The sequence below is a fragment of the Anopheles nili genome, chromosome 3 (genome assembly GCF_943737925.1).
Source record: "Anopheles nili chromosome 3, idAnoNiliSN_F5_01, whole genome shotgun sequence".
Lineage (NCBI taxonomy): Eukaryota > Metazoa > Arthropoda > Insecta > Diptera > Culicidae > Anopheles > Anopheles nili.
The window spans coordinates 55,282,415-55,305,123 of record NC_071292.1 but is presented as its reverse complement, the minus strand read 5'-3'; the positions used below and the strand labels follow the sequence as shown (position 1 = coordinate 55,305,123).

Sequence of the window (22,709 nt, the reverse complement as noted above, 5' to 3'; positions counted from 1 at the left end):
GTTTTTTTTTGCCTGATGAAGCGGCTTACAGGCTGAGGACTCCCGGGGGGAGGAGGTTAGATTTATCATTAGCTTGAGGTCACAAGGGCTGGACGTGGCACGATCGATGGTTTAACAGGATCGAAGAGCTATTGCACGGACTTTCGGAGTTGTTTGAGGCTGTTCTAAAATGCCTCCAAGGCTCCTGAAAATGAGCTCATTTTTTTAAACTGTCTCTAGTTCCCATCCTGCTTATTAGCGGTTCGATATCAGCTTTTTTCCCCATGAAGGCGTAGCTCAATTTCGTTTTCTGATTGGTTTTAATATCGTGCTGCAGTTGGATGCAGCTTTCAACCTCCTAATCATCCCAAAGCCGCCAACGATCACGGGGCGTGTGCGTCTAGTTCCGAAAAATAGTCAAAATTAACTGCCCCTCTTTTGTGCACCAAAGCGAGCTTTTAGGGTCCTGTCGGGGACCTGAAAGACCACGCAAGCGCCCTCACGACGCCACGTATCGATCCAACGCCCTCCGTTTGGCCAATCGAAACTGGTTCAAGTGGAGCTGGAGGCACAATTGGAGCCCACGAGACGGGACCCGCAGGCCACACGCGGGCCATAAAAACCGTCAACCGGCCGATTTTTCGCCTTCTACTCCTTGGCGCGGGTCACAAGCCGCCTGACGCCATAAAGCCACGGTTCCTATTCATTCAGGCGCCATCGCCACCGCCGTGGGGCTCGTTCCTCATTTCCGGCTAAAACGATCCCGCACAGAACGTGATCGCGAACGGTGAGGCGCACGTTCGTTTGTGGCCGTTTTCAATTAAGCCACTCTTTTTGTTTTCGGCAAACCGTGAGTCTGATGAAAGTGGCCCTGCGCTCGAAGGCCCACCCTGTGGAGGGCCCAGCTAGACCCCTTTTTGGAACCGGCAAACAGGCCTTTGTGTCCGTGCGGCAGAGACCGTGGTTTTATTTCACCGGTCAAACTCGTTACGGCGATGATTAGCCGAAAAAAAAAGAAACATGAATCGAAACAGCCAAACCGCTATTCATTTATTAGCACATAAATGATGAGCACGCGGTGTTGATGGACCACCGCCGATGGTTTCTAGCCCGAGTCCGACGCGATCTTCCACTTAATATGGCCGCTTTTATCGTGCGCGCAATCGAGATTATCTTTTTTCGAAGCCCGACCATAATTATGCCATCGGGCTGGAACCGGCGTTGATGCGAGTCCTAGCACGCCTGCCTGGCTCCGTTCTGGGACGCTTTTTGGCGTTTTTGAGCTTGCCAGCTTGCCAGAGTGGCGGACATTAAAAATTAGATTAAAATAGCGTCCCAAAGGAACGCGCTCTGAAAGGGAGCAGAATTGCAAAATAACCAAACAAATTGAGGTGAGAACGAGCTGGCATAAATTTGCGACCGCATCGTAGTAGGCAAAGCGTTCCTCCTTCGTCGACTAATCGCAGATTTTACTTGACGTTTAGCGCCTGCTACGATAAAAATAAACGCATCAATCATTGCTAGGGGTCTTTGACATCCCTCAGCACCGTTTCGAGCACATTCGCGCAGGAAACAATTATAACACTCGTTGTTGGGCAGCAATACAAAACACGCCTAGATAGAGCCATTTCAGTGGGTGAGCGAGAGCTTTATGAAATTCAAATCGCTCAACCTCTCCCTCTTCGTTAGACAAGCCCCACCTAACCCAGCTAGCGTTAGATGCGAGCGTTTTTCCGCTTCGTTGCCGTTGCTGACAAAATTGTTTTCCCTTCGCACTGCCGCACACGCGCACCCTTCATTTTTACGCCCTCCCCCACAAGTGGGGGTCGAACCAATTTTGGTGAGGCGATTTTTCGAAGGAATTCCACAGCGCAGCTCCCTCTATGGTTGGTTCGGCTATGGTTTCGTGAGCGCGAAGATAGCGATCATAGCATAAACCACACCTATTAGCGGCATCGAACGGCATTGCTAGGGCCCGGAATCGTTACCCTGCGGTCCCGGTGGGTTGGACCTCCCCTGGAGCCTGGAGCTTCAATTGACCATTTCCGGCGTCCGACCGAGAGCGCGTATTATTAAACGATCGATTTTTACGGCCCCCCAACCAAACCATTGGGCCAGAGTTGTTCCCCGAAACAAGTGTCTTCACAATCGGCCCTGTGAAGCTCACCGTTTTGTGGTGAGCTTGCGATGGAACGAGTTCGCTAGACCGCCGCCATTGCTGTTTTGGGTAGGGAGGGTGGGCCTTTTTGATCAACTTTTCCCCGAACACCCCACCCACCCGGATGGTGGGGTGGCCGGAAATTAAAAATGACGAAGAGACGTCCGTAGCGGTGCTTTTTCGACAACGTGATAAACTAATTATCGAAGGCTGAAGGGAGATGGACAAAAAAAAAACAACCTATACGAATGCTCCGAATGGGGAGCCTTCCATGGCTTCTCGGGACCATTCCGACCGGTTCGGGGTGCCTCGAGGCAAGCACCCCTAATAATTTCCACCCCTCGGGGTTCCAGCCCCGTTAAGTGACCGTGAAGTCGTGAAACCGATGTGTTTCAATTTTACGTTGACTCATCGCTAATAGCCCTCGCCGTGGGCTCGAAAGCCCGCGCGGACGGATCGGAATGAATATTAATTAAATGTGTTTCGATTGAGCATTTTTATATCTTAGTTCGTCTCGTACGCTCCTTCTCGCGCGCGCGCGCGAGAGTGAACACCCTGGTTGCCTTTCCCTGTGCGTATGTGTATTCTCGGTCTAATTTGTGCCAGCTTTTTTTTTCACTCACAGACGCGCGGGATCGAGGTTTGATCCTTGCGTTTTTTTGGTGTTATCTCTCACACACACAAACTGGTTCCACCGGGAATTTTCTGAATGAATCTCAAATGGGAGAAGGTCCATTTCCTTTCGCAACGGTCGACCGACGTAAAGGCACGAAACAACAAAAAAAAAAACCAAAACCAAATCAACCCACCCAAATGGGACCACTCGACGGCTCGTCAATGCCCGCTTCGCTAGATCGGTTCCTATCGATTAGCGGACCTTCGCCGGTGCCGGGTCCGGCGGCTCGGTTTCGTTTAATGCCTATCGGCTTCCCAATAAAAATCAGTGAATAATGTGTGAAGGCAACTTTTGACACCTCGTTCTCGATCGTGCCACGGTTTCCGAAGCGACCTCTGTGTTTGGCCATCGTCCGGTAGGGGTTGAAGTGGCTGTTGATTCCCACGGACTGGGGTGATCTTTTTTTTTTTTCCTGTTTTTGGTCGCCGCTAATGCCAGTGACACGACGGCGTCGGGGCGCGTGATTGGGTCACACGCGTACTTACACACGGTTGACGACATTCGTCCATCGGCGGTCGCTAAGAGGCGATGAAACTGATACGATCGGCGAGATTTACCGCGGGTTTGGTGGCCGGCTGATGGGATGAAAGAACCGCGCGCTTTATCACGTGTTTACTCCCGTTTTGGGGCGATTAAATCTGCCTCGCAGCTGGCCTCTTTTTTATCGGTGCGTCTGATTTCGTTAACATACTTTTAAGTGCCTTTCGAATTGCCACAGTCTAGAAGTTTATACGAAAACGATCGATCTTTCGCGCCAACGCACCTCAAAAAAGTAAAACAAAAAGCAATCTCCCAAATTTTACTCTAATTCCACCGGCACTGGCGTATCGTTGCGGCTTACGAGTTTGAATAAAGCAGAAAACAGTACAGCTCTCAAGCCACCGTCTAAGACCCTTACCGGGATCGCCTTAGCGGACGTATTACCGTCCGCTGTGGCTCCTGCCAACCGGCTGGACGCAGGAATGAAAGCCGAAAAAAGAATGGACAACAAATACCTTTCACCCGAGCGCTGATAGCCCGCAGGAGCCACTCGAGTGTGTTCGCTTTCACTGCGCCGTACTCTCGAAGCGATCGAGCGTAAGCTCAGGCCCAGGGCTCGTGTCTAATCGGTCTTAAACTGGATTAAATTCTCGAATTAACATAATAATGATATCTGGCTCCGTTTCTCGAGTGGATTTCATTATTTCGAGACAAAGCCACCGCACATAGAGAGCCACCAGCGATCCTGTGGCCTTATCCCGGCTGCCTCCGGGATTGATCGCTTTTGTGCGATCGCGGATAATCAGGGGGCTGCGTCTTTCGGAAGCGCACCACGCTAAGACCGATGCCACGAGGTTCCTTTAGGCTTGGCAGGCTTCCAAAAGGACGCACGAGACCAGCGCCCACAAGCCTGCTTATTAGCCGGGGGATGACAATTACTTGACAAACTCAAAGTCCTATTACGCGTAAGTGGCTAGGCAGGAACCGCAAAACCGAAAGGCACCGGTCAAAAGGATAACGATTCCTTTCTCTGCCCGGTGAAGTCCTTGGGCCATAGTTCGCCTCAAGTGGTTCGTCTTTGTCGGGTGGGGAAAATATTTTTCCACCACCACAATGACCACTCTCGGAGCAGATGAGCACCGGGGCTTGGCACAATGGAACGGGAAGGATAAGACCGGACCCGTCGGCTTGGTCGGACGCAAAATGGTTAAGAAATTGTTGCCAATTGTGCCAATTTGAATGTGCCACTCGGAAAGCCGCCTCCGTGGACAGAAGGCAGAAGGAAAAAGGTGAAGCAAAGCAGCAGAAGAAGCAGCTCATGGTGGGCTCCGCTTAATAAGATGTATCACGTTAAAAGGATACCTACCAGCCGGTGTGCCTGGGTTGGCTTTCGGACGTCGAATGAACGATCGCAAGGATCGGATAACAATCGAAGGGCAAGAAGAAAAAGAAAAAAACGAGCGGCTCATCTCATCTCGGTGGCACAAGGGCGCACCCGTACCATCTTTTATTTATCTCTCTACTCATCCTCAACTACACACACACGCACACATACATATATACACACACACACGCGCGTAATACTTGCAGTTTTCGACCACGACGCTAAGGCACTTGGTTCACAGGAAGGTTTGGTTGAAGGCTGCACCATCGTCCGCTACTAGGGTCACTACAGCAGCAGTATGGAAGCGATGCTGAAGTTGATCTTCCGCTCGGGATCACCCCCGGCGGGATCACCTCCACCACCATGATCACCCCCACCACCGTGATCACCGAGCCCCGGTTGCCCCGTAGGTCCCCCTCGGCTAGGTGAAGCTGATCCTGGCGCCGCAGGACGAATGGCGGCCGGTCGCAGGATCGTCGATTTCGGTGATCCCGACCCGGGTGGGCTGTCTGGGGGTCGTTCTGTCGACGCCTCGTAATCACTGCCACTCGTTTGGGGCGTTCGCACAACGAACGCCGACGATCGATCGAGCTCCGGGTTCGAGTCCGGGTTCGAGTGGGTCGGTGAGACGATTGGCGCTCGAGCTGGCGGTCCGTGGCTCGGTAACATGCCGCTGTGCGCTAGAGGTCCCAGGAACGCACCCCCAGGAGGCTGCCCGTGGTGATGGGGATGGTGATGGTGAGGTGGTGCGTGTGGATGCGCCTGATGGTATGGTGGATGCGTGCGCGCGAAGTACGGCAACATCAAATCCATCCAGCCGGGGTTGAACATCTGATTGTACTGGCGCATCAGCAGCTCGGGTGATGGTGGGAAAGGCCGCAGGTTGGTTTGGTGAAGGCGGTGGTAGAGCGGGGGTCCACCCTCGTGCAGGGTGCAGTCGGACGCGGGTGATCCGTTTGATCTGGGCCGCTTGATCAGCTCGTGCAGTTCGTGGCGATCCTCGTCATCCGTCAGGTGGCCACCAGCACCACCACCACCAACGCCATTGCCGTCGATTCCACCCTCACTCGCGGGTCCTAACACACCCGAGGAGGACGAGGAGGACGATGAGGATGACGTTGATGCATTGCAGCCCATCTTGCGCTTGCACCGGGATTGGCCCGTCTCGCGGAATCCCTTGGCGAAGGGGTTGTTATCGATCTTCAGCTTCGTGATGCGATCGTTCTGGGGGATGCGAAAGGGGGTTGGAGAAAAGAAACGGAAAGGAAATGTCACAAAACCGTCCTGGGTCGGGAAACGCTACGCGAGGCAGTACAAATTCTACGCATGTCGATCGCACTTCTTTCGCTCGCGACAGTGGCGCCGGTCGGAGTTGGGATGATTTATAACGAGGTTGCTTTATTTGACGTGTTTTTTTTTTTTCAAACCGTGAGTATTTGGGAGGGCAATCTCAAGCCAACGAATATCATCAGTACGAGCTAACACGGGCGCCATTAGACACCCCTGACATTTCTAACGCACCGACAGAAGGACGAAGAATGCGCATCCAACAAAAGAAACAAAAAACAGACCAAAAATATCCGAAAGCATTCCCGTTTGACATTCGATCCGAACGGGCTCCATTTTGGAGCCCATTTCAGCGCTTCGTCGGCAAAGAACTAACCAAAAGCTCCGACGAAAAAAGACAGTCCCGAGCCGCTGCTCAGGTTGGCTCGTAATTAAGATCTTTAGCAGGCATTAGCGATCGCGGCGAACAAGAAAACGCACCGCACGACCAATCAGTCACTTTCAATCCCTCGGAAAGCTCACGGCAGCGTCGCTCGTAAGCAGACGTACCGAGCTTCGGTTCCGCTTTCAATCCCCAGCCTGCTTCTGTGGCCGTATCCAAGAGCTGGTGACAGAAAACATGTCCGACTGGTCTGCGACTGGAAGCGGATCGATCAAAACTCACCCTCGTGCCGGTCAAAAGGACCGCCGAAATCGCGCCTAAGCCGATCGAGCTGCCTTTCGAAGGCGAACGATGGCGTCTCACGACCACATGCATAACTACATCCGCAGCTTCCGAACTCACCTGGTAGGCTGTGACGGCGACAAACTCGGTTTCCGGGAAAACGAACGCCTGCTGAGCGGCCCAAGGGATCTGGGACGGGTCCGACGTGCGGATGATGTGAATCCGTGGCTGGTACTTGTGCATGCTGGTCAGTACGACCTGGTGGGTGAAGGAAAAAAAAATGTTGAGTGTCTCCTTAATGCCCGCCGACAACGAAAGGATGTGGCCACGTGGCTCTCCTTCAGGCTACTTACGTGACCATTGTTGTCGAGCGTGTTGTTCGTGAGCTTCACTTTGTTGAAGACGATCGGCTGCGAGGCCCAGTGTGTACCAAGGGCAGGGCTGTCCGGGTGTAGGCAGAATCGTTGGGGGCTCTGGGGTTCGGCACCACCCGCCGGCACCCACTGGGAACCGCTGAACTTAAACCGGCAGTCGCTAATGGGCATCATCTCCAGCAGCACGCAGTAGTTCGTGTCCGCGTCCAGTCCATCCACTGTCAGGCGCATCGACGGGAACATGCGGCTGTGTTTGTCCGAAAAGAAAGAGAGAGAAACCAGAGATTAGAAAATGGGAAAAAGGGGATCGAGATGCGGAAGTGCGCCATGGGTGAAAGATAATGATTAGGAACGGAATCGAAGCTCGGGAGAAAAAAAAAAACCAAGGTACGCCTAATTATCGACATCAGCTTACTGTCAACGCGTGGAAAAGGGCCAAACGAAAATTGGGGGGTATTATCTGCCTCTCATTAGCGGGCGTTCCTTGAGCCGTGCTGGCCAAGCTGTCAAGAGCGAATATTTCGTCCCTCATAAGCAGAACAAACAACAAAACTACTCCTCCACGGCTCCGGACGTCGAATAAAACAAACTCCGACGCGGGTTTTCTTCCGGTTCCGGCTGCTCTGGGGCAACAACGCAACAGGTGATAATTTAAATTGCTCCCAGGACCTCAATTATCCGTCCGGAACGTCCGGAGGATCGTGGGCTCGAAATTTATAACACAACCCCCGATGCGAAAGGAATGCGAGGATGGCGCCCGAACCATGCTCACCCGGTGTCCTGCCAGATCCTCGCAACGATCGCATCATCTCCAACTTCTGCCAAACGCGATCTTCGAAGCGTTCGCAAACCCGCCAACACGGAGCCACACGGACGCCCCTTGAAGGACGACGAGAAAAACCAACAAAGGCATCAACTTAACGAGATCGGGTGGGCATCGCTTTCTCGCTCACTCATTTTGCTTTTGTTCTCGCGGCGGACCTTCGCCAGACTTGGCTCAATTGTCTTACGCCACGCCGCGTGCGTCTCGTTTCGGCAACGGTACCGTCACCCCTGGGGCCGAGCGTTTCGCGGGCTCTTCTGCTCCCGCACCGCACCGTAACCCGCGAGCCGTATAATTTCAGGTCTGCTAAATTATTATTTCATCGCTACAAATCAATTTTAATGATACGTTTTCACAAATTTTCTCCAGCACTCCAGCACCAATCAAGGTTCGTCCGTGGCGCAGGGGATCGTGTGGACCGAGGGAGGGGGGGAAGTTTGAAAGAAATGACCACCCAATCCTCCCCGAGCAACCCACCCACCCACCAACCACACACACACACATACACAGACGCACGTCGAAACCAGAAGCCAGTTAGCACGTTTTTCGTCATTTCAGTGCGAGTATCGTTCGCTGGGACGCACAGCTGGTTGAAGTACTTCACCCATCGCGTGTCCCTTTCCGACGCCAAGGTCCTCATTTGCCCCCTCCCCTCCTTCCCTCTCCCCCTTTTCCCGCTCCTCACGGTAGCATTCTCCTCTCGGTCGCCTGAACAACGCGTTCTGCAATTTGGGCTTTGTGTAACGCATTTTTGTTTACCTTTCGCGCGCCAGGGTTTCGTCCGGCTCGGGGCTTTTCTTTGCGCATCTTCCACAAGCTGCCTGAGGGCTCGTTAGTGGAGCTCACCCTCATGTCTTCACCACTACTGGCGTCTTAGCCCACCCTATTTGCATAAGAAAAAAGGGGAGCACCGAACACAAGTCGAAGGTTCGAAATGAGAATTCGCGAACGTGCCATGAACGCAGACCAGAACCAGAGCGTCCATTGAGATATTGTTCCGGATGGGCTTCGGTGTCCAGCCCTGCGCCGAAAGCCACCATAAAATTGCACCCTGGCGCCACGGATGGAGCGCATAAATCAAAAACCACAGAGCCAGTGGCGGCAACGGCTGCTTCCTCGCTGATGTAACGAGCTGATACGCGATGGATCATATAATATGGTTCTAACAAATAGGTTTGTTAGTTTTTGCTTTGGGCGAGATTTTCGCGGGCTCTTCTCTTTGGGGCCACGATCTGGGTCTGCGGATGGCGCATGAAAACCCCCTAGAGGGTGGTGTTCGAAACGACCGAGGCAAGCGAGCTTTTAAACTTTGTTGCGATTCTCTGCCCGAGCCGCGGGCATGTTGCCTAGTTTAATTGCGGTGTCAGTGCAATTATTCGGATTTATTTATTGGGGATCGCGAGCGGGAAGCAAAAAAAAAAGCTCGAGCTTCTCCATAAAGCTCGGGAAAATGTTACATTTATCCTCGCGCGTTCTTTGAGCGGACTCGCAAACATAGTAGTATTAGCTTACCCCACGAGTTTCCATGGCAACGCACGCAGTGGTTGCTTTGTCCGGCCGGACGTCAGACATTCGATCCGACCGCCGGTTTTGGGCTCGGTTTGGCTCCCGCCGTTTTTGATAACTGTAATTTTTACCCATTTAAAACGTAATACGATCCGATTTCGCTTACCAAACAAAGCAATAACAGCAAAAAAATAGGGAAGAAAATAAGCACACTCCGAAACGAACCACACTCGCGAACGCACCGCAGGAAGCGGACGCCGTTCGGGAGGATGGATTTCAAACGCTTTTCACCCAGCGCCGGTTCGATGGGGCGATAAAAAGGCGCAAAAAAACCCAACACCGCAACGACACCGGAGCGAACTTTCTGGTAGTTGTTTGTCAACTTTTGACACCTTACGCAGCGATCGCGTAACGTTTTTTTTCTCTCCCAGGTTGCCGCCCATCGCTTCACTCCCGCGAAATCGAGCCTCGACGTCGGTCATCCCTGACCGATTTTTGTGCGCTTACATTGGGAGGCTTCCAATCAAATCCTCCGAGTCAGCTACGGATGGCTTGTCAATCGGAGTACCACGCGCTTGGCGCAAGTGCTCAATTGCGAGGTGGTAGCAACAAAAAAAGCCCGGAAAAGATCACTCCAGAAGGCGAAAGAAAAGCCAACCCAACAACACCGCAACGAACTCGGCAGCAGCGCCTTGATGAAGCGAAACAGCCACCAACGGTAGCGTGCACAATTTATGAGCCGCAAATAAAACCCCATCCGCAGAAGCGTGTTCGCTGGTTTGTTTTTTTTTGCTTCTGTCTTCATCCCACCGCCATTTGTGATTGCGCTCGTCAAGATCGAGCATCTCGTCCTGTCAGGAAGGTATCGCCTTCTGGAGGTTCTCAACTGCCGGTGAACTGGTGGTGTTTTTCTTCCCTGCTTGGCCATTGTGTGCAGTTGTTGTGCGATGTGGCTCATAAAAACGATGAGCCCGAGTAAGGCGAGATTTGTATGGTCTTCCTCACTCTGGGATCGGTGGTGGACATATTCATGTACAAGTGAAGCTTTCAGCGCACCAAATTGAGGGGTTAAAAGTCTCAAAAACTGGGTGTGCATCTATTAGCTTCCCCATTTATGTTGGAAAAATCCCATAAGCCATATCAAAACGACGACCCCACACGCATGCGATCGAGCAATCGCCTGATCACCGAGGCGAGAGAGTGGCAAGTTAATATGTCAGAAAAGTGATATCGCATCCGTTCGCACCACGGGCGCGTACAACCGAGCATGAATTATGTATTTTTTCGTGTGCACTGCAAATTAGCGATGCAATATAAAATCAATCAGTGCGCTAGACAGTTTTTTGCGCCTTCGCGGACCGTCGCGCTCACGCGGCCAAAGGGAAAACGGGTACTCTCGGTACTGGGCCTTCGATCACGCTCCTAGACGCCACGTCAGGCCTTTAAAAGGAAGCGCGGGCCAACGGTACGGTGTCTACGGGATTGTGCGCTGCTGCTAATTGGACGCTACTGTACTGGCTGGCTAATCGAGCGGTTCACTCGTTTCGTTCGCGCCGTGTGCTGATCGTTTGTGGCGTTCGTTTTTCCTGCGCTGCTATGAGAGACTAAACTGAGGGTTTCATTCGATCGATGGGGCTTTATGGAAGCTTGAAGAAGCTGGTGAACTATATTTGAGGTTTTACTCATGCCGTAATTTGATCGAAATCGATAATGCTAGCAACATTACAACCGAAGAGCAATGATAGAAATTATTGCTCATTTATCCACCAAAGGCGCATTGTGCTCCAGCGCAGCCACAAAACACCCGAAACGATTCAAACGAGCGCGATCCGTGCGAGAGGAAATCTCCACCATACCAGGGCGAAGGCGCACGGCAGAAGACCATTTCCGAAAACGCTTTCGAGGAATGCAGAAGATTACCGGCGAGGCCATCCCGATGGGAGAATTTTTCCGTGCGATGCGCCGATGGTCTTCTTGTTGCTTTTTTTTTCTCTCCACTCGCTGCGCTCCTCCCCCATTATTTCGAAGATATAATTGCTTCTCATTAGCAAGTGTGGAAAATTACATACAATCAACACATTCGAATTACAATTACGCGTGATGATTTGGTTAGAAGTAAATAATTGTCTGTTTACTTTTGGGCTCGTTCCTCCTCGCCGGGACAGCCGCGGTCCCATTTCCATCCAGGCGGGCTGTTTGGTTAACGACTTTGGCAACGATCGCGCTCCACTGTCCGCTGATAGCGGCATTACACCCCCTCCGGGTGGGGTGAGCCACCCCGATCGGCGAAAAAAAAACCCCACCCCACGGTTGGGATGTTAAACAACACAAACAAACGATCACCCGAGCGCCTGTGGTACCGCGGCTGAAGTTGGGAGCAGAAATCAGGGCACCCATCGATCGTATGGGGAGCCAGGACGTGGTGGATGATTCGAGGGTGGAGAAAACAACCCAGCCGAGGGGACGGAGCGAAGAGAAAAGAAAAAGCAGCAAAAACAAAACAAAAAATACGCGCCCAACTGTCAGTCCGAGGCCGTAAGAACAATCAATTCAATCAATCAGACGGCCCCCGTAGGTATTAAAGTTAACTGCCCGAAACGCACGGTGGCGGTGCGTGGGCGGAGGAAAATCTGCGGCACTCGCTTTCCCACTCCCCCCCCCGCTCTCCACCATTCCCCCTCGGGTGGGTGGGAAGGTGTCAGGGAAAATCAAAAAACATCAAAACACCAAACGGACGCAAGCATTCTTTAACGAACGCGGTCGAAATTTCGAGCGGGGCCAAAAAGAGCGAAGAAAAGCAGCGAGAAAAAAAACAACAACAACAACAAAATACAAGCCAACACCACCAAACAACCCTTTAACAACCCGTGATCGAGGCAAATCAGGCGAAATTATTGGATATTTTGTTTTACAGTTCTCGCTCGATCGCGGCCCGTATGCATAACTAGGCGTGCGTGTGTGCGCTTTGTTACGAGTGCGTAAAAATTTTCTCGATGATCACTAACAAGCTAGTTTTCTGGTTGCTCGTTGGTTTTTTTTTCTTCTCCTCGTCTCACTATTGTCTCTCTCTCTCTCTCTCTCTCTCTCTCTCTCTCTCTCTCTTTTACTCTGCCCTGCTTTTGCTTCGGCTCTTGTGCGGGCCCGCGTTCGTGGGTCTTCGAATAATTTTCCATTGCGTGAAGGAAGCGCCGGAGCAACGATCGGTGGTGATTACGGGCTGTGTGGATGTGTGGTCGGAGGAAAACAAGGGCGCCCATCATCATCACCACCATACACACACGCACACACCCACACACACGCGCGCACCGATTGTCGTCCTTCAGCCCACCTCCACATGATCGCATGATCCTCGCCTTTTGACAATCAACTATTATTTTAGGCGCATAATTACCAAGCGTCAGAGAGAGCGCACAACCTCCTCCCCCATCACCACCACCCCTCCCTCCCTCCACCCCCGCGGGTGCGGTGGGTGATTACTCTCTCAAGAACTCAGCACGAAACTGACCCACCAGGCGGGTCCGAAACCGCGCACACACGGGCGAACGAGCGAAGAGAGATCGAAAGACTTCAACAGGCGCACAGACGACGAACCCCCGGCCAAAAAACGGCCGCAGCACGCCACGAACCCTCCATCTCAAACCACCGCCACGCCACCGCTAGGCCGAGGCGAAGCGGGTAATTCTGAAAATTGAAAAATTAAAAACACATTCCACCATTGCTCCAAGGCTCACGCCCGGGATCCACTGTCCACTTCGCTCCGTTCTGCACGCCGGCTCGTCGGGGAGGCGCCAACATGGTAATAACATTTTATATTTCTTCCTTTTTCTCTTCACTTCATTGATATTTATCGTTTTTCACCCCACCTCCCCCTCCCCCCCCCGGGAACCCGTGCCGTTCCCTTCCCAGGAGCCCGAGAGAAGGCTCCATTCACGGGTGGCTCCAGCGAATGGACACCCGTCGCTCGTTATCCGCGCTGCGCTGGAGCCGGATCGTCCCTTCGAACGGTGGAGCGACTCCAGCAGCCGCAGGAGTCACACCAGCAGGTTATGTTTTATATGTTTTATGCGACCACGTGTGTGTGTGTGTGTGTGTGCACGTTTCTTTCTCTCCCGTTTGCCACCAGCTCATTAGCTCGCTCGCGGAACGATTGGATGGATACCCACCCCGTGGAAGTGATCCCGCCTGTGGAGGCTTTTGTCTTTGCTTCGTTTTCCGTTGTTGTCGATGCTCGATGTCTCGTTGGGCTCCCTTTTTTTCGGTCGCATCATCAGGTGGTCCCCGGTGGGTTCGGATTGCGGGCCCTGAGAGAATCTACATAAATCAAACGCGGCTAGACGCGGGCGAGCATCCGTGCGGGCGCACCACCAAAACGGAGTAAAACAAAAGCCATAGCCCTTCGTTCGCTTGGTCCAGTTGTTGGCGCACTTGCGCGGGAACTAGCCGCCACGAGGAAGGCCGTGGCTTCGAATTTAACGGTTTCCGGTAGGATGGCCGCACCGCTGGGAGAGAATTTATTGCCCGGCGTTTATCCCGGGGCCGGGTCACGACGGCTTTGGACCGAAGGATCGATTGCTCCATCTCGCTCTCGCTCTCTCTCTCTCTGTATCTCTCTCCCATGCCCTACACAAGATAGAGTTTCCCTGAAAGGGATGCAAAGGAGAAATTCGGGTGCGTATAATTTTTATGACGTGAAAAATGCCCCACGCCACATTTATCACACGGTATTTGCGTTCACCGTGCGTTTGATTATACTCATCACCGTGTCGGCGTGTTCTCATTTGACTAGAACCGCTTTTCACGGCTCATTGCGTTGCCGTTAACTCATTCGGTGGTGTTTGTTTCCCTTTTTGACTCCATGGGAAGCCCTATTTTTTTAACTCTTTTCTTCATTTTTCGCTTCATTTGTCCATTATAAGTGAAATAGATGAGCGATATGATCGTTATTTGTTTTGTGCAGACTATCCGTTACGGTTGATGAATTGTTTGCTCTTCAAACATTAGCAATAAATCCGCCATGGCTTTCCGCCGATAATAACGTGCTAGAAACAAATTGAATAATCGTTCGACGGTATGATAAAGTAAACCCTGACACGAATCTGTTGCAATTACCCGCGTTCTCATCGGTAGCAAACGTTCGCAATCATTCAACCGCGCTGATGTTACGACGCCTAAGCACGCACGAACTATAATAACTCGTCGCGTCAGGCTAATATCGCATCCACTCCACGCGAACGCACGTATGAAGCAGATAATTCGAATCAAATGTGAGTATGGAACGAGCCCCTCGCGTAGTCGCAGGCGCTTGTAAGTTTGAAAGTAATAAACAAATGAGTGCCTTGCATATGCCTCCAAAGCACGAGCTCGATTTAGAAGTGTAATAAATTAGCTCTCACAACACTTGCCACGCACAAATGCGGCTCACAAACGCTTCACGCCCGGCTGTAGCTGATGGAAATGGTCTAGCAATAACACTTTACCCGCTTGCGGCAAACAACCGCTCACCCGGTTCGAAGTGTTTCCCATCCAACTGTCACCCACTTGTTCGCGTTGTTCGTCAGCTGTTGCAGGAGCTGTCAGTTTTCCGACCCGCGATCATGATCGAGGAAATGGGTGTGTTATCGCGGACGCATGTAGCTAACAACCGACAGGACACACAGGACCCTAGTTAGGAAGGATTCCACACGACTGTCCCGTGACGATCGTCCCTTGTTACGCCACGATCGATCGGTGTCTGCTGTTAATGGTTATGGGTGTGACACTTTGTGGAGCGTGTCTGAAGCATATCCTTTACCGCCAGCTATCGGATCCTGGATCTCAGCAAACCGTGCATATTTGTGGTTGCGTCCATCACCTCGTCCCGGATCGCAGTTGGCGTGGCGTGTTTTTTACGCCCGCTGGATGCACCCGCAAGAACACATCAACCATCCTCGAGACGATCGTTCCAACGTTGTCCCGTTGTCGGACGGTTTTGGTTGTGTTTATGAATCGGTGCATTTTTTTTTTCGTTGGACCGTTTTTTTCCCCCGATGTTCGCTGTCTCGAACTCTTCCAGGGGTGAAATATTCGGGCGCCAGGACCACATGCTGGCAGAGCTAGACAAACGTCCCGGTCCCGTCGGTCCAAGGCGTGTGCACACGCGCGCGTTCGTTTTTCCCAGGCTCTCGGATCGCTCGGCCCATGTCAAGGCTCGGGCGTCAAGTGGTGTTATTTTTTTTTATTTAGATCCGCTGGCACCGTCTATCATGCTCGGTGTCGACCGACGTCGGAGACGACCCGTAGCGGAATCTGGACCGACGGTAACGCCCTCCCGGGATCATTCGCTCAGGGTGAATGTGTGATAAACTTAACACTTGTCTGCTGCGAGCCGGCCTCGAGTACGCGGGGCTCATCGCGTTGGCTCAAAAACAGGCAGCTCGCTTCTCATTTAGCCCAAAATCACACAGCTAGCGAGTGAAACTTGAGGCTCTAGCAGAAGAAAAAAATAACCCAAAAATAAATCCTCGCCTCCCCAAAGCTCGTTAGCCACAAGCCGGGATCGATCGGAGGAGAAAAGCGTATGAGAGCCCCCTTATTCGGGCCGTATCGGGCCGGGACTATCACAATATTTAATGTAGCGCATTATAAATGGAAATATTTCTTCCGGCTAATTATAGGTTTTCAGGATATAAATAATCTCATCACACATCGGAGCCATCGCGGGCGCTGCCTTAGGTTGAACCCCCTGGGTCCGGTGGAAGGAATCTTAAGTAGGGACACACCAACCACCTCGCCTGGTGGGAACTGACGTGCCTTTGATTAGTAGCTTACTCCGGAGGCTCGGATCCCGGGGGTGGCTCGGGTGCAGTTTTACGTTCGGCACCTGTGAAAGGCGCCCACGGTGAGCTCGGGGCAGCGATTTAATGGCCCGTCTGGAGGGATTTAATCTAGGATCGAGTGGTGCACTTCGATCGCGCTGGCAAGCTATCGATGACGATCGCAGGACGGCACGGATAAAATGACGATGATACGCACTCATGTGGCGTTGTTCGATTTCCGCCCGAATGGATCATTATAAGCCGTCACGTCGGATTACGCTTCTGACCGCGTCGAATGATAAATCAATCGCTTTTAAAGCATTCAGATGCTGTTGGGCGAATGCGATACGTATGCAGCTCGAGCATCAAGGACTCGAGCTTTAGCGAATGTCTTTGCCAAGGACCGTGCATTTCCATTGTCCTTTCGCAATTGAGTGGCTTTTTCCGTGGCCGGCTTTTTGACTTTTCGTCAAGTCGCCGGCACCGCTTTTGGCAAACAGTCCCACCTGAAACGGCAAACAGTGCGCCCTTGGCGACAGTCTGAGCGGTGGATGAAGCAAAACCCGAAAACACCTCCCAATCGTCACCGTTTGGGAAAACAAAACAAAAACATCCGCCAACGATGCCCGCATCCTTCGCAAACAAACTCGAGACGCACCCCCTGCTGGAGCCAATGGCTCTGGTGGGAGGAAAATGAGGCAAAAAAAAAATAAAGCAGGGACCAAAACAAAGGGCCAACCTTTCCGCGGTTGTTTGCGGTTCCGGAACAAACAAATGGCACCGGGGCGCCATTTTGAACGCCATTAGACTACCGCACCGGTACGTTCCTGGCAGTAACGGCGACAAACACAGATGGCGCCAGAACCACATCCGGTGCGGATTGTTGTTGGTACCTTTTGGGCTTTCGGGGCAATGTTTTTGGACCGCCCGACGTCAAGTGGTCCGTCGCCGTAGCGTGGCGGAATGTTGTTTACAGGTCGATGGTGGTTTTAAGGTTTTTGCAAGAATAAACGCCCTACTAGAGTGGGCGACTTTTTTTCCTCTTCTAATTCACCCCCATGAATAACGGAACGGGGGTTTTCCCCCAGGCCTGTAGATGATGCGCCAGAAACCACAAAACTCAACCGCGCCTACTTACCGGCCGCTTTTCGTGATGATCATTTCCGTGCCGATCTTGTGGAACTCACGCCACAGCTCCTTATTCTGCAGCTTCAGCTCAACGCCGGGCAGCGAGTAGCGTGGTGGTAGCGCCATCGCATGCATCGATGGCACCGGAACCGGCAGCATCGTCGGAAACGGATCTGAAACGACAAACGAAGCGTTGAGAAAATCTCCACCCAAAACGGGTCCATTCGTGTCATTCCCATCGGAGCCACCGGAAGGGGTGAAAAATGAGGGAGAGGGGATGGAAATCCGGTGCTCCGGTACACCCGCGACCACCGCCTGCAGCCTCTCGAAGGGTGATTAGAAAATTAAATAAAAGATAATTAGCCCAATTCGATTAACTCCAGCCGCTCGCAGCTCGTAGGCACGAGAATCGGCGCTCGTGGTACGTTCCGCAGGTACATTGAGGTCGGTTTGGGTGCGTTTGGGGTTTCACGGTTCGTTTTGCGCTTTGCTTGCCTTCTGCGAGGGGGCAGAACGACTTGCAGAACTTGCGGGGGGCACCTAGAGCGAGCTAGAAGCGAGGGCGATCGAGAATGATCGCGTTTCCAGCGAAGAAGCCTTCGAGATGACGGGCTTTGAGAAGGCCGAGGAAAAGAGCTGGGAAAGAGCGAAGCGACCCCTAGGACTACCGGCTAGGGACTAGGCGGAAGCTGCGACGCGATGGGGAGGTAAGGAAAATGAGAAGCTCAACCAGTTTGTCAGTGCCCTGTCAAGATGAGGTTCGTTAGATGTTTATTTCTCAATGCCTTCCCTGTGTGTTTTTTTTTCCTGTTGTGTTATTGCTGCCTCCTTTTGTTTCTACTGCCGTCTGGGTTCGCTTTTGTCTTTCTCTTCTTTCGCTGCCCTTCTGCGGCTCGGCTTGCGCCGTTCCCTAGTTTCCCCGGTCCCCACCACAACGGGGCCTCCGAAAGGGATTATGAGCCGTGAAAATGGAAATTTCATACTCATTTATTTCGTGGCCAAGAGAAAGGACATGGGAGGGTGAGTGAGCGAATGAAAGAACCAACGAAAAACAGTCCACGTCGAGGGATGATTCGTCTCACACACTGGCCACACAGCGCCGCCAAGTGTCCCAGGATGGGCCCGAAAAGGAAGGCATAGAAAGGGCACCCTCACGGTGCCATGGGAGTGACAGAGCGCGAACATAGAGCGGGAAAAAAATTATATCATTAATTCGTTCTTGTTACCAGTCGTGAGGCTTTGGCGCCGTTGATTTTTCAAACATTCATATCCACATTCCACCGCCGTCTTGGATCCCATCTATGCTCGCTCGGAGTTTCTCTCTCTCTTTCTTTCCTTCGTTTTTTTTGGGGGGCGACTTATGCTTCTCGTTCTTGTTCGCTTGCTCGATCGCACGATCGCAGCTCCTCATGACATTTCGTCCGCCTGGCGAAGATCGCGTTGTTGCGCGTCCTTCGCGGTTGGCGTTTGCCACCCCACACACACACACACGCACACCCGGCGGGGTCGTTATCAAAGCCATCCCTACCGTGTCCCCGTGAGTGGGCCCAGCGAAAAAAAGTGGAACGTAATATGCTTTCCGGTGTGCCGTAAAAACGAATAATTCTCTCAACGCACTCTGCCAGCGACGAGCCGCCATGGTAAGGCCGGGCGGCTGAGATGATTAAGATCATCGTTTGTTTTTCTTCTCGTTTAACATCACGCTGCTGTCGGCTGGCGGTGGGTTTCGTTTCGTGTGCCCTTCGTGCGCGGTCCGCCACGACAAGGGAAGAATTCGAGGGCTGCAGGTATTTGGCCATCTCGGCACCCAGCCGTGCTGGATGTTGGAGTCAGAATGCTGAACATACTAAGCTGCCTAAGCGGAACGAGCTGCCAGCTCTTTCTGGTGTGCAACTAAGAGTGGCGCGATTGGACGATGTAAAATAGATTTTAGCAGCCACAAAAGCCTTTCTTAAACTACAGCATTTGTTTCAAGAAAAAGGGATTCAAATTCTATTTAAATAGAAGTGAGAAAAATACAACAATTTGCTCTTGGGTTTTCCTCCCTCTTTTGGTGCAACCTCCGTTCTCCGTTTTGCGCCATAATATCTCTATTTGTAGCTCTCAGGAAAAAACACCAGCAAAAAAGCGAGCATAATTTAAAACATAAACCATCTCCTTGCCCACCGCGCTTCCCCACGCGTTCCTGGAGCACTACCACCGACCATTAATGGCACGTTTCTATTTAGCTTGTTATTTAGCCGTGATGGAAATCCATCTTGAAAAACGAACTGCGTGCTTCGCATGAACAACGCAGCCACGGGACGATATGAATGGGTTGTTGTACATTATTTGTGCTTTTTTTTTTCCCCCCATCTTTCGCCTTACGCCACACACGAGAGAAAAAAAAACAGGGCCGTTTCGCGAAAGCCCATCATCATCATCATCATCAGCGTCGCCGCCGTCATCATGATCGACGATGGTGGTCCCGGGTGCGCGGGTTATGACGTTTATGATCCACATCCGGAGGTCCGATGTCACGACTTGCGTGACACGACACCGCACACCTTTCCCCCTGGGGGGTTTGCTAAAGGAGGGCGCCATTTTAGTGCCTTTCGAGTGCCGAACCGAAAGGTCGTTGAGCGGGAAAACCATCCCTCCGTTGCTGGGCGGCTGTGAGCCCCGGGAGGCTTTCCTCGGTGGCTTGAGCGGAAAGGCGGAAACCTTAACTGTTCTCGCGAGGTGCTAAAATTGTTTTATGACTTTCAGCTGGCTGGGGGGGGAGAGTGAAAAAAGGGCCCCGAGCTGATATCAACGCGTGTTTAAATGCTGCGCGTTTTGGCTTTGGAGTATAATGAATGAGTTGTTTCACAGCTCTTCGCCGAGGCCAGGATCTGGTAGGATCCAGAGCAGGTAGATAGAGAGAGAGAGAAAAAGCACCACAACGGTTTCATATCTTCTCCAGCAAATATTGACAGTGACGATGAGCTGTGCTTCGCCGAATATAATGTTTCATGTATTAAATCCCTCGGCCCCAGCCAGAGGACAATCCAGGGCACTGGCCGTGGCACTCGTCGCCGGTGGTGCAGTTGTGAATGATTACGATGGTCGCCATGATTAAATGTGCCGATGGATTGGCCGGCTGAAGATGTTAATTTACGACCACCGCAACGCTCTCCGGTGTGGCATTTGCCGGGTTTTGAACCGCTCCTTTCAACCAGTCACCAAGCTCGGCGGAAGGATTTACGCCATGTTCGCCGCCGCGCGCCGCTTATCGCTCGCTTGGGGACTAATTATTTTGCGCGTATCGAGACCTCCCAGGTTTGCGCGTCCGGCAAATGAGACCGATGATGGATGTGGCACAAGAGCGGATACTTTCTGCTGGCGATGCTAGGATCAGATCGAAGCTTTCCCGCCTCGTAACCTGTCGTGGCGACGGGCAGGGTTTGAGCGTTATATAAATGCAATAATTCATGCTTCGATGGGTGCGTATTTATCATCAGATTGGACTCCAAAGAAGCTAGCGATGAAAGGCATAACGAACACCTACACCGGTTAGACGCAGTACGGCTCATTAATTAATGGAGGAAGCGCATAAAATTGTTTAATTTCCAATTATAAAAAGAAACATGTTTAAAGAAAACGATCGTACTGCAATTCTACAACTCATCTGACGCTTCATTTTCCGCGTTGTTGGGTGGAGAGAAATTTTGAAGCCTAACCTTTCTCTCCTCCCACGACACGTCCGGCAGGATTCGAGGAATCAACCGCAGATGATTTATGAAGCAAAAAACAAACCCTTCAGGACGAAAACAACATTCCAACTAGCGCCACGATCGCCTGCCCGCATCGAAAAAACAACACATTTTCCACTCGTCCCAGCTCCTTAAGACAGTAACGTCAACGGTGACGTCTAGATCGATCGATCGGTCGACCGTTTTCGGGCAATTTGACGGATTGTCTTGCACGGGGAATTAATTATACCTCACCCGCGATAGGCACGCATTAGCCGTCCTTTGCTCTCCTGCAACCGATGTGCAACATGTGCATCCCTCGGTTGCACCGATATCATTAATCATTTTTTTTTTTTTGAAAAACAAAACTCCGACCCACATCTTGTTGCGATCGGCTCGTAGATCCTTGCTAGGACTCGCCTTCATCATCAACGTGAGATTGGCCAGCAACAGATGAAAACGGTTCGATGGTTTTCGGGGCTAATTTCGTAAAACAAACACAGCCGTTCAGCGACGCGACGGCTTGTCGATGAACACTGCTTGTAACAGATAGGGAACAAATTTTCCGACTGTTTTATCCCTCGTTCCCAGATAGTTGCTTCCCGTGAGTGTGTCTGTGTTTGTGGCTTTTTTTTTCGTTACTCAACTGACCACAGCCCCGCAGCCGTTGCTCAATGGATTGGAGTTGGGAGCTGGTCTTCACCGAAAAAAAAAGAAAAACACCGCATAATGATGCGTCGGGATGCGTGCATTCGGGGTGCATTGCCGTCCTCGACCGCAGCAGGGAGGCGGCCATCATTTGTCAGTCAAACGCATCTGTCAAACGGTTCGTCAGCCATATCGTGTTCCATTCCGTTCCCTCTGTGGGTCCTCTGGGAACCGATAATTCGGTTGCCTGGGGTTTGTTGGTTTTTCGGGCCCCGAGTCCTTCCGGGTTCGAGCGGGTTCCGAATGGCAACGGGGCGAAAACCAACCTAATTGGCAGCCATTCGGCGCCCTTACCTGGTATCCGTTGCAGCATTTGCTGGCGGTAGATTTCGTGTGCAATGTGCTGATGCATCCGCAAATCGATCAGATCCGTCATGGTGGCTGACGGTGAATGCACTCTGTTTGTTTGCGCTCCCGATTTGGTTCACTCCTTTTTGTTCGGGCGCTATTTCACTGCTGTTCCGCAGTGGTCTCTTTCGCTTACGCACGTTCGGGCTTACACGCTTTTCACGGGGGTTTTCACGGGGCACAACACAAAGCACTAGTTAGGGGCGCTCGGTTTTGGTGCAAAAAAGGCCAATAAATCCATGATAGCATCACAACGACGGTACACCAATTATTCTTTCCAGAATGCTTCCTTTCGCGCACTTGCACTAAACAAGGACACGCACACAGAGGGTTTGGACGAAGTTTAACGGTCTCGCAACAAGCGGGTTTTCTGATTGTGACGTCCTAGTAAGACGCTTGGTGGAAAAGCACGCGAACTGTCCGGCGAGTTTTCCGCGGCACAAAAGCGACCCAACGACGCGTGAGACCCGCGTGATTCCGTCCTGCCGCGTATTCACGTCCAGTCACGGAACAAATCGCTTCTCAACTGCCCTTTTCCGAGGTTTTGCTTTCGGGTGCCCTGCGAGTGTTGCTGCACTTTTCGGCCAACTTCAACCTTTTTGCCGCTGGTACCTTTCGGCGCCCACAAACACCACCACCGACTGCTGCGAATCGCGCTCGAGCGATGGCTTGCGCACCGTTCGCGTA

At 52.0% G+C, this 22,709-nt stretch overlaps 1 protein-coding gene across 1 annotated transcript; it reads right to left on the bottom strand.

The window, feature by feature from the left end:
- Positions 1 to 4,962: 4,962 nt before the first annotated feature.
- LOC128724640 (T-box transcription factor TBX10-like) lies at positions 4,963 to 22,050 on the bottom strand. Its single transcript, XM_053818363.1, has 5 exons — positions 21,969 to 22,050; positions 17,264 to 17,426; positions 6,982 to 7,249; positions 6,749 to 6,886; positions 4,963 to 5,901 (listed from the first exon to the last, which is right to left on the bottom strand). Exons 1-5 carry the CDS (start codon positions 22,048 to 22,050, stop codon positions 4,963 to 4,965), a joined length of 1,590 nt encoding a protein of 529 aa, XP_053674338.1.
- Between the last annotated feature and the right edge of the window lie 659 nt (positions 22,051 to 22,709).

Bases quoted from the DNA above. Each gene is read 5' to 3' on its own strand.
- LOC128724640 (XM_053818363.1), bottom strand. From the start codon at position 22,050: ATGACGGATCTGATCGATTTGCGGATGCATCAGCACATTGCACACGAA. The intron at 7,250-17,263 runs GTAAGTAGGCGC...GGACAAACACAG, and splicing joins ATCATCACGAAAAGCGGCCG to CCGCATGTTCCCGTCGATGC. The intron at 6,887-6,981 runs GTAAGTAGCCTG...TTCACCCACCAG, and splicing joins CGCTCGACAACAATGGTCAC to GTCGTACTGACCAGCATGCA.